This window comes from Macrobrachium rosenbergii, chromosome 20 (assembly GCF_040412425.1).
Source record: "Macrobrachium rosenbergii isolate ZJJX-2024 chromosome 20, ASM4041242v1, whole genome shotgun sequence".
Lineage (NCBI taxonomy): Eukaryota > Metazoa > Arthropoda > Malacostraca > Decapoda > Palaemonidae > Macrobrachium > Macrobrachium rosenbergii.
In genome coordinates, this window is record NC_089760.1 from 4,291,693 (window position 1) to 4,303,897 (window position 12,205).

A 12,205-nucleotide genomic window follows, 5' to 3' on the forward strand; every position below is an offset into this window, starting at 1 on the left:
GTACCTGGCTGACATTAAAACCAAGTGTGTTACTGCCCACTTGTGTACCTGCACCATCAACCTGTGCAGCTGGAAGGACACCAGTTCCCCTGGCTTGTTGATGTATGCTACTACCATAGTGTTATTGCTCATTAACACCATGGAGTGCCCAACTACAAGGGTCCAAAACTCTTGCTGGGCAAAAAAAGCCACCTTGAGTTTTAGGACACTGATGTGGGGGTATCTGTTGTTCTGGTCCCACACACCTGTAACCTGTAACAAACATTCTTCCAGGTGTGTGCTCTATCCCTAGCAGATGCATCTGAAAAACAAGAGCACCTCAGGAGGAGAAGTGCCCTATGGCACCTGACTCTAGACTAACAGACCTAGAAGCACAGTGTCTCACCCCACACAGGTTGCCATCTAGTGGAGGAGGTGGATAATATCACTACCTCCCAGAGTAACAGTCTCTTGAGGGCTACATTCTTCTCAGGTGTCCAGAGGCCCAGGAAAAATTATCTTGACCAATGATAGACCCAAAGATCAGTCTACAAGACTAACTGGAATGCTGCTCTGGCAGTCAGCTCCAGTGCAGTTGCCTCCGTTTGTGATATGGAGATTCCCTCTGCACAGAGACGTTCTAGAGACAGATCAGGACACAGAAGAGGCAGGTCTGGGTCAACCTAAAAGACTGCAGTGATCTCTGTGAGAGAACATATTTGCTCTAGTGGGCTAGAGGCAGAAGTGCCTTACATGAACAGTTGGACCAGGGAGCATTCCCTTGCCCAGGGAAGCACTGAGCATGAAAATGTCTCTTTCTCAGGATCATTAAAAAGACATATCATTGTAATGATCACAATAGGGCTCTGTAACTCCATAGAAGAGAAACACTCACCAGAACCCCTGGCAATCTTTTAGTTATTCGACGTACGTCCTGTCCAGTCTACGGACTGGACCAGGAACATAGGCCTCTGTGTCACGGGCTAGAATGTGAACAAGAACATTCCCGGTCCTAAGTCCCGAACCCTTCAGGCTCCCATCTCCCAGAAAAACTCTAAGGAGGAGGGAACAAGCAAGAGATCGTGAACACCCTCGCCCCATCTGCCAAAGACCGAAGTCCTGGCAGGTAAGCGGGGCTGTGGGTGGTTCAACCCGCGATGACGATGTCTGCTCAGGTTGGGGAGAGTAGTCCTGCTCACACGAACATGAACAGGGTCTGTCCTGTGGATGTGCTTCACTCTGCTTAGAAGCCAAGGGTTCTACAAGGGAAGAATACTGAGCAGGGAGCCCACTCTTGCCTTGCCCAGGTGATCAAGCCGGTCACCGAGCCACCATCACAGGACCCTTGGTACATTCTCTTTAAGAGTGAGGGGGGGTGAGGGAGCATGTGCATGCTCCTGCTCACCTTTCCTCACTGGCTTGCACTGGCAGCTGGGACCAGGTCCGTAGACCTGGAACCCTCACCGACCCTGGTAGAAGGGTTGCTGGGGCTGGCACCGGTGATGGCCAACACCGGTCTGGGGCTGGGGCTGGTATTGGCATGGGGCTGCCACCAGTGTGGGGCCAGAACTGCCATGGGGCCAGTACCAGTGGCCTGGTAGGCAGGCCACTGGGACTGGTACCAGTACACTGGAGGTTCAAAGAACCCTGTGTAGTGGTTATATCCATGCAGTCAAAAATGGGAGCAGCAGTACCAAGGTACCACTAGTGATAGACCACAGATGGTACCAATAGCCTGGGTAGGTGGACTCCCAGGGCCGGTACTAGTACACCAAGAAGTTAAAAAAAAGAGAAATAACTCAACTCACTAATTAAGGAACTGTTTAACCTTGCAAATTATTTGGCTTTTTCTCTTCAGAGGAGGAATGTGATTTCTGACCACAGAAGAATGATCTTTCTTGCAGAGCAAAAGGAGGCCATCTTAAGTGTAATAGAAAAGGTTTTAAAATGGAATATGTGGGTTGTGTTACTGATTGTGCAATTTGGTCTAGTCTTACCAAAAGAAATAAGTCATTAAAATATGATTGCAGTACACAGAACTTACGGATGGGACACAACAATGGTAAATATCTGAGAAGAGAGAGAGAATTCACAATACTGAAATAAAATATTGCACCTCTTTATTTCATATACAGACAAGAGTTTAAATGATATTGTCAATCCAAGCCAAACCTGACCCAGATGAGATTAATGTGTTTATGGTATCATCAATAGACTGAATACGAGAGCAAATAAAGAAATAATAAAAATAGCGAAAACTATACATAGTGAGTGAAAGAACATAATGATTATTTCACAAGAAAAGTAATGGTAAACACTTGAAAAAGAATATGCATTTATCTGCTTTTTCTTTCATTACAATGCTAAATTTAACAGAGCAATGATGTAACACAAAACTCATAATTTGTACTGGTCAAGTAGAATTGCTGTGAAAAACTGAAATACTGATCTAGTATGATAAATTACTTGAACACAAATGTTGTCTTGATATAAGCAAAATAAATGCTATACCTTGGGACTACTGCAACTCTTCAGATCACAAAAGTTGTTACTGACAAGCTCTATTAAATATGAAATGATCTCTTAAAGGAACATTTTTCAAACAAAAGAAAGATTAGTACCTGTAAGATACCTCATCAGTAAATATAAATTTTAATTTTGTTTTCCTACTATGTTCTTTTAACCAACAATTCACAAATCCAAAGTAACATCAGAATTGTATGCAGCATATAAACAATGAAAATATCTGTTTACAATATGGTTATTGGTTATTAAACAGTAAAGAATACATAAAAATTATTCAATAGGGTAACTGGAGCAAAAAATAAAATTGCTTCTCCGCTAGGCCACAACTTGCTTTTTCAACAATGCACACCATTGGTCCTATGTGTCTTCCAATGAGTGACTCTGGATTATATCCCTAGAAAGAAATATTGATAGTTATAACAAACCAAGAGATATTTTTAACATTTTTTTTATTTCAAATTTTCTTGCAATAAACAATATAGCTAAACATAAACTGATAAAATTGTGTGCTGACAAAGGTCAAGCTTCAGTAAAATAACAAAAAATATGTTGCATAAAAAATTCTAATCTAAAACCTCTTACATTTACACCCTTATGAATAATAGTACCAATTACTTTTTTAAAAATAGTGAAGTGGCAATTTTATATTAAGTACAGTACTACAAGTATTCTGCCATAAAATGAGATCAGAATGATTATCACAGCATGAAGAGTAACTTCACAGACATCAAAGACTGTAAAATATAGTTTAACCCAACTTTGGTTCAGACAGTATTACATAAAGGCAAAGAGATTTTCAGGGATAAGTGTTTAATAAACTGCTTATATTTCCATATTGTTACTTTTTTTCCCCTGCTTACCATTATTATTTGTACTTTTAATTGTTTTAGAATTTTGCTTTGCTTTCCTGTATTACATAAATGACTCATATTTTACTTATACTTTATCAGAAAGGTCTGTACTTATAATTTATACAGTACTATAAACAAAACTATAGTACTTGTTATAATTCTCCAATGTTAAAAATTGCCTCATGACACTGGTTCAAATTACTTACCTCTGACTCTCTTTCTTGACAAGACTTCAAAAGTTTCTGAATTGTTGTTTGATACAGCTGTAAAATAAGATAAGATGTAAGAAAATACTGACATACATAAAATATATTCTAAAACAATTTTCATGCACATTTTGTGAGTTGCTCTAAATCCCAAACACGTCCTTCCTTAGTAGAAATAAAAAGATTGGCGCCAGCTGGCAAGCATTGCATGGATCCATCAGTGAGGCAAGGAGACAAAAACTTCGGGGTTCACTGTACAGTACTTAATTCTTAAAAATAACTGGTACATTGTATACATGAAGGGACATGTGGAGACCGATAAGAGCTCCTGGGACAAGGAATATGAAGAATACAAAGCTTTGAAACAAAATAGGTCATGTGTTGGACTGTATAACTTATCTGTAGAAGTGGACATACGTAGTTTCATGGCTATATGTACATCCAAGAAGGTTACATACCCAAACTGTAAGGCATGTAGGCTAGTGATCCCAGATAAGCTATGCCTAGCAGGATGCCAGGATTAGATAGTTAAGAGGATGATGGTGAGTTCCTTAAGTCAAAATTACCAACTGGTGCAGGCGGAACTATTCTGCAGTGCTGGGCCATGGATTCCAGGGGGTCTGGGGATAGGACTCTCAACATTCTATCTGGTTTGCCCATAATACGATTAGGGTGGGGATGATTGTATTCTCGTAATACTCGCAGTCTCAATAAGCAAGTTTGGCTTACACCTGGGTCACCATAATTGTATTGTGCCATCCCCTGTGGGGTAGGGTAGGGGGCAGATATTTTAGAGTCAGCTCTCACTTGTGCCATTGTTGGAAGAATGAACTCCATGAAGGGCTGATGATATCTTTTTAAGGTTTTCAGGTTTCATTTTTCCTTTTATTTGATCTTTATGGCTAGTAAAAATAAGGATTTGAGTACCCCTGGCGATCTCATGATACCATTTCAGCACAGATGAAGACTGCTGCAACCTTCTATTACAACCATTGCTTAGAAAAGGCTAGGAAACCTTCTAGTGTAATTACACTGGAACAGTATGCTCCAGCACAGAGCAAAGGGAAACTGATGAGAAATGTACGTGAAATAGGACCAGGAATATTTGAAACCTCTTATGACAAAGATCTGATTTTCAATCTGGAAGATTCTAGTTGTGATATTTTCAGTGTGTACAGAGACATTGTGCTGTATTGTTTTTAAGTCGAAATATAACTAAAATACATCTTGTTGTGAAATTAATTTATTTTCTTCATTAATAGATGGGGTGTTTGTTTTGTGTAAAAACAATCAAGATTCCATTTGCTATTTTCACTTGAATTCATCATAGTACGAGCTTTACGTATTTATCATTTATCGGCGTAAAAATAGCAGTAATGTGTTATTTCGTGCCCTGTAGTTTTGATTAAAATACTTTCTTTCCAATTTTAATTACAGTCGAGTTTCATCCACGTTGCCAATACACGATAATTTATAGTCATTAGCAGCTTGAACATTGTTTTCTCAGCTTCACCTACAACTTGCAGCATAAATTTTGCAGTACATTTTCTTGCCAATCTTTCATCTATACCGAATAAGGGTATAATGTAAAAATATATCAGTCCTATTCTACTTAACGTCATTTGTACTATAACCTACGGTAATTGTGTATTACCATACGATGGTTGAAATACAAGCATAAGGGCTGTTGTTATCCAATTTGGTGATAAACAAAACAACAGGTTCTTGGTCGGTTGTTTATGGTTGTACACATTTATGCAAGAGTATAACATCACTAAGATACTTTTATCATTCTCTGTTACTTTTTTAACTAGAAGATGGGATAAAGAGTTGGAGGAAAAGAAGCTGGCCTATTGTAATTCAATTTGGTCTCTCTCGTATCGGTATTAACTGCTTAACCCATTGCAAAATCGAATTATCGTAAGGTGAACTATCATAACTCGAGCACCACCTGAGTATTTTATAGTTTTATCATAAAAAGTGCATTTAGTCATGAAAATACAGTAATTAAGTAATATTTCTCAATGAAAAATACCGTGAATGGGTGGATTTTCAGTGAATGTGTATATATGTTTCATAGAGAAATCCGCGAATAGGTGAGTCCACGAATCGCGAGACTGCAAATACGAGGGGTTTACTGTATGTATATATATATATATATATATATATATATATATATATATATATATATATATACATGTGTGTGATGGTGCCATAAAACCACCTTTGGAGCTGTAAAATCAGGTAAATACCTAGGTGTTGTGATGCCAGTTTTAGTAACCTTAATCAAATCACATTATATTCTCAACTGATAAGAAAATGGTAAAAATGTAGACATATAGTATAAGTGTTTCCTGCCCATATAGGCATTAAAGGAAATGAAGGAGCTGATAAAGCAACCAATACTGCAACTGCTATGACCAGATCACACATACATATTCCTATTTAGTGATTATATAACATCGCTAAAACCCATTATAATCAATAAGTGGCAGAATATATGGAATGATGAACATGGTATTAACAAAATATAGAACAGATCAAACCCATTGTTGGAATATGGAATTCATCATATCAAAAGGAACAATACACAAAAAGTTTTGACACTTCTTAGAACTGGCCACGTTCGTCTGACCCAAGGATACCTGATGAACATGACTCAATTCCTATATGTACAGAGTGTAGCACTAACAATATAAACATTTTGAGTGAATGTCCAAAATATAATTGACAATGATGTCAAGTTTTTTACACACATCAACTAAGGAAATTCTGTTAGAATCTCCAACCTTTAACCCAATTATAAAATTACCAAAAGCTTTAATCAAATAAAAAGATTACTCTTTTCATTCTCCAACACTACAGCTCCCAGCTACTTCCTCATTTGTGATACAGATTTTTCAAAGAATGCAGCACTTTGCTGTCACATCTGTTTAGAATCTCCATCTTCTGTGTAAGCATTTGTCTGCAGTATACAGAAAAACATGCTCCATTCTACAAAGTAAAAACCACAAACTTTTGGCTTTATCAGCAGTCATTTAATGTTCAGATACTATATGTCAAACTTTACTGTTTTACTTCACTCTGTATGGACAGTAACTTAAAAGTATTCAAAGAAAAGATGCCTCATTAAGGGGAGCGTTTGATAAAATCGTTTTTCGCTAATAACTCCCGTGTTTTTTAATGAATCAGTTTCAAATTTTGTGCCTGGGTTTATTTTTGTATAGGGAAAAGGACTGTAACCATAATTTTCGTCTTCCGCCCCCATTAGCTGGTAACCCCACCCCCAAAAATTTTTCAAAATGCATCTCCTCCATAACTTCTGCAAACTAAGAGCTCAAATTTACATGGTAGACAGATATTATATATTAGAACAAAGTAAGAGACCGTTTTTTTTTTTTCAATTTTTTTCTTTTTTTTTAATGAATATTTTCGTTTTTTGAAAAAACTTGATTGATTTTTGGAAAAAATTCCCAAAAATTTTCGAGGACAAAATGAAAAAAACTCTCTCTTTGTTTGTAGACAATTTATTTAGCTTTCATTTGCTTTTGTTTCATTGAGATCGGTGCATTCGTTATGAAGGAGATGCAGTTTGAATGTCGATAACTTTAGTTTTGAGATATCGGCCTTCAAAGTTTTATAACGATATGAGGAGCGTTTGATGAAATCGTTTTTCGCTAATAACTCCGTGTTTTTAATGAATCAGTTTCAAATTTTGTGCCTGGGTTTATTTTTGTATAGGGCAAAGGACTGTAACCATAATTTTCGTCTTCCGCCCCCATTAGCTGGTAACCCCACCCCAAAAATTTTTCAAAATGCATCTCCTCCATAACTTTTGCAAACTAAGAGCTCAAATTTACGTGGTAGACAGATATTATATATTAGAACAAAGTAAGGGAGCATTTTTTTCAATTTTTTCTTTTTTTTTATGAATATTTTTCGTTTTTGAAAAAACTTCGATTGATTTTTTGGAAAAAAATTTCCCAAAAATTTTTGAGGAACAAAATGAAAAAAAACTCTCTATTTGTTTGTAGACAATTTATTTAGCTTTCGTTTGCTTTTTGTTTCATTGAGATCGGTGCATTCGTTATGGAGGAGATGCAGTTTGAATGTCGATAACTTTAGTTTTGAGATATACGATATTTTTTGCTTCTCTGTGTATTTATTTGCTTGCTGTTACACAGTTTGATGTTTTACGACATGTTTGAAAAGCCAAAAAATATAACAATAGACTTGCAAAGTAATATAACTTCGCTAAATGAAGCTAGATGAAGCGAGTGTCAAAACACGCTCTCAGGTTGGGCAGCGCCACGTTTTACTTAGTCAAGCTCTGAGCTGCTACTGACTGACTGTCTGACGTCACTGCCTGCCCTGCAGATTCCTGGCTTTCGCTGATGCGTACTAGGTCCACAGAGTTGCCATATAACGCATTTAGATATTATTATTTCATAGCTAAAAGGAAATTACTACCGATATACTGACATTATCATTACATTATACGAAAAATGTAATTTTTTCTATGATAGGGTTACTGTTTTTGTTTATAACTCCTAAACTATGGCGAATTTTTTAATAAAACTTTCTGAGAAGATAGTCAGGATATGTATGATGCCATATATAAAATATCTCAGAAAATTTTGATTTTTTGATTTTTTCGTCAAACGCTCCCCTTAAAACCTTAAAAGTATTCAAAGAAAACATGCCTCCATAAAACCTTAATACATGAATCAGTCACCTTGTGTTCTCAGAGGGCATTATTTCTTTAAGTTTAATTAGAATAAAGGTAAATTATTTCCAATTTAATTTTTTATCTAAAAATCCTCACCTTTACTTTAATTTCAGCATGCTTCAGGTCACTGCCACAACTAAGCCAGATTTCCATATAATACTGGTTGTTTAAAGCAGCATGAAGACCACAAGTTGAACATTTATTTCCCTCAGATGTTTCCTCAACTTCAGCACTGCCGCACTTGCTGCAAGTTGTCCAAGTTGCAGCACTTTCCTCATCTACTCTCTGTATTGTTCCTGTAATTCATTTTGAAAATACAAACTACTTTAGAATTAAAGTGGTACTGAGGAACTCCAGCACTTTATTTATTATTACAACTGTAAGGGTGGAAACTCTTGTGTAATAACATTACATGAACTACCCCACAACACAAAGAGAAAATTGGTTGCAATGTAATATATTTAAATATCTGCCTTTAACCCTTAAGGGACAGATTGAGCCTCAGTGTGAAGTAAAACAGGATTGGGGAGGTGGACGGACTGAGCCTGAGTGTGAACAATATTAAGCACCACTGATATGGTAAGAATAAGGCGAGAGAGAGGTGCCAATACTTCTATATGCTATAAATTCACTAATGGCAACTTTTATACAGACCTGAGAGTCGGGCCAGTTGCCACAGACCGTCTTTTCAGCCATCAGTAATGCTTCTGGCTTGAAGGCGGAAAGTACTGCATCTCTCTCTCACATGAGTCTTTTTGTAAATTTGCTTGTAAATATACGAAGGGGTTGCTGTTGTTTTTTGTTTTTGTCTTTTAAAATAGTATGTTGGTTGTAAATAATTTTACAAAGAAAATTGCAAAGAAATATTAGAAAAAGCATGTAAAAGTAAAAAAAAAAGTTACTGAATCTTCCTTCTCGTAAATTTACGTGAATATTTTTCAACAAATATGAAAAAAATTTGTTACTGCTTTTATTTCTTGTGTTTTGATATTGTGTGAGCAGTAATAATAATTTTACAAAATACAATAAATTTATTTATTAGAAAAAAAATATATAAGTTGGTAAAATTTACAATTGTCTTGTAAATGAGGCCCTACAAGGGGTTGTAAATAGTAATTTTCAACTTCTCGTGGAAGGTAGGGAAAATTTTTTAGAATTTTTTTATTTATAGTGTAAATGTACATGTCATTCTCTTTCCATTGATGTGATTTTTTTTTTTATTTTGCCGACCTCAAAGTTTCCCTGGTCTGGGGTGCTGCACATTGATAGATTATGCTGTCCCTTAAGGGTTAAGGGAATATGAGAACAAAGTCCTTATAAAAAGTGTAATGGTACATAATGTGTAATGGCATATAATATGTCCAGTGTGTTTACCATAGCAGACAGTCTTTAAATTTACAAAGCATTATTTTACATAAGACATTAACAGCCTGTTCTGGTTGTTGTTGCATAAAATAAAGCAATGGTTAATCATATTATTAATCCCATGTATTTTACAAGTAGGGACATAAAATATATGGGATTTTATGATTATTTTTTGGCACTGCAATAGAAATATGTTGGACAAACTGGATGACACTTAGAATTATCATAACAGTTTGTGTAACAAAGCCCTCTGATCCCAATGCCTTGACAAGGTATGGGGATTAGGGATTTACTGGAGAGAGTGTATGCCCTTTTGCACCTACTCTCTCTGCTGTGGATTCAACCGAACATTGGGACCTGTAACTCTTTTACCCCTTCCTCTATAAGTTTTCCCATTCCCTTCTCCCTCTTTTGTTGATGACCTTTGCATGGTATTGAAATACAGAAATCAATGCTCTTGTAACTTTGAAGGTGGATGGAGCTGAAAGCACCCATAGAACCAGAGTAGCTGACGTGTTCAAGTGAGGGGAAATTTTTATGTTAAACCATGCCCTCAGTGCTGGGTCCAATCTTGTCGCAATGACAACCCATAAGACACTGAGGGTATGGTGTACATCCAAGTGAGGATCCCAGAGCAGTCACCACTGTGGGTAAGAGTACTGCTTCTCCCCCTGTTGAGCCTCCCTGGTGAGAGGGACCTCATCCTTAACAAAATTGAGAATATTCATTGTATGACGACTAATGTATGACTTCTGGCATGGCAATGGACTGTTCACAGGAGAACTCAATTTATCAAAATCAAGGTGTTAAAACCCTGATACTGTATAACAAGCCCAAAAGAAGTAGATATTCTGAGGTATATATATTACAGAGTAAACAGAGCAATAAACAAATACTAAAACTTGCAAAAATAGAATTTGAAGGTAAAGAGCTACCTTAATAAATAAAGATTATAAGCTAAAACTGAGAATTAAGACTATATGTCCCAAAGCTACTGCTGTGTCAAAATTGTAGTACATATGGGCCCCTGATCCCAATGCCTTGACAAGGTATGGGGCTTAGGGATTTACTGGAGAGAGTGTATGCCCTTTTGCACCTACTCTCTCTGCTGTGGATTCAACCGAACGTTGGGACCTGTAACTCTTTTACCCCTTCTTTTGTAAGTTTTCCCCTTCCCTTCTCCCTCTTTTGTTGGTGACCTTTGCATGGTATTTGAAATACGGAAATCAATGCTCTTGTAACTTTGAAGGAGGGTGGAGTTGAACACACCCATAGAACCAGAGTAGCTGACGTGTTCAAGCGTGGGGAAATTTTTATGTAATTCACAGAGCATTTCAGAACAAAGAGAAAGAGACAGAATAAAGAAGTTTTTAAAAATGAGGTTGAGAAGACTTCTAAAAATAGATCGGTGGAATGGGGGGAGAGAGAAATAGTATACTAATCTTCACACTCTCCTATATTCTTACATCAACCATTTATTTTGTTTTTTAAGGGTAATGTATTAAGCTTTTAAATGAAATTACAGTAACTTTAATTTAATTTAATTTAGTTTAATACTGAATTTCCATCTTTTAATATCTAACGTAAGAATAACTTCACTCTTTCTCAGGTTATTCTCTCTGTCTCCATAATAATTCATAAATAATTTAACTTGATAATTGAAGTAAGGACAATCTCTCTCTCTCTCTCTCTCTCTCTCTCTCTCTCTCTCTCTCTCTCTCTCTCTCTCTCTCTCTCTCTCTCTCTCTCTTAGTTAGCGCTGTACAGTAGATAGTTTAAATTGATCTAATTTTACCTGTACCGTCTGTGACGTGTAAATGCGCTAGTGTGGCAGATACATTCTAAAACATAGAGACATGATGACTAAGAGTTGTATCAATCAAAATAAAAAACAGTTTGTTCATGAAAAAACATTTCAGAACAAAGAGAAAGAGACATAGAATAAAGAAGTTATTAAAAAGAGGTTGCGAAGACTTCTAAAAATAGATCGGTCAACCATTTATTTCTTTTTTAAGGGTAATGTATTAAGCTAACCTTTAAATGAAATTACAGTAACTTTAATGATTTGGGAGCATGATTAGGTTCATATTTAGTGTTTAAACTTTACAAATAAGCATTTATTAGCATTTTTTAGAGACCATGTCAAACTTACATGAAAATTTGCCTTGTGCAAGGGGTTCTGGAACCTAACCTCGCGTAAGTTCGGTGTATGACTGTACTACTGAGTTGTCTGTTGCCCACTGATGCAGCTGCACTGTCAGGGAGTGAAGTTGATGCGATACTAGCCCCCTGTTTGTTCACATAGGCCACTACTGTAGTGTTGTCTGACATCAGGACTACAAAGTGCCCTACCACCCTTTCCTGAAATTCCTGAAGTGCTAGGAAGGCTGCTTTCACCTCTAGAACGTCGATATGAAGTTGTTTGTCTTGAATACTCCATGTCCCTGAAGCCAAGAGTTCTTCTAGGTGTGCTCCCCAACCTTCCAACGAGGCATCCGAGTACAGGAGGAGCTCTGGGGTGGGGGAACAGAGAAGCACTCCGACTGTCA

At 36.8% G+C, this 12,205-nt stretch overlaps 1 protein-coding gene across 3 annotated transcripts in view; it reads right to left on the reverse strand.

Moving 5' to 3' along the window:
* Positions 1-465: 465 nt before the first annotated feature.
* The window catches only part of LOC136848996 (uncharacterized), a 60,422-nt gene continuing 48,682 nt past the window's right edge, over positions 466-12,205 (reverse strand). The window contains exons 13-15 of one of the 3 annotated variants that reach the window (XM_067121818.1): positions 8,388-8,587; positions 3,563-3,619; positions 466-2,899 (exon numbers count right to left, since the gene is read on the reverse strand). In XM_067121818.1, the coding sequence (XP_066977919.1) occupies positions 2,780-2,899; positions 3,563-3,619; positions 8,388-8,587 (377 nt within the window). In that variant the 3' untranslated portion in view covers positions 466-2,779. The remainder of the gene's footprint in view (positions 2,900-3,562; positions 3,620-8,387; positions 8,588-12,205) is intronic. The other 2 variants (XM_067121817.1, XM_067121819.1) reach the window with 2 other exon arrangements.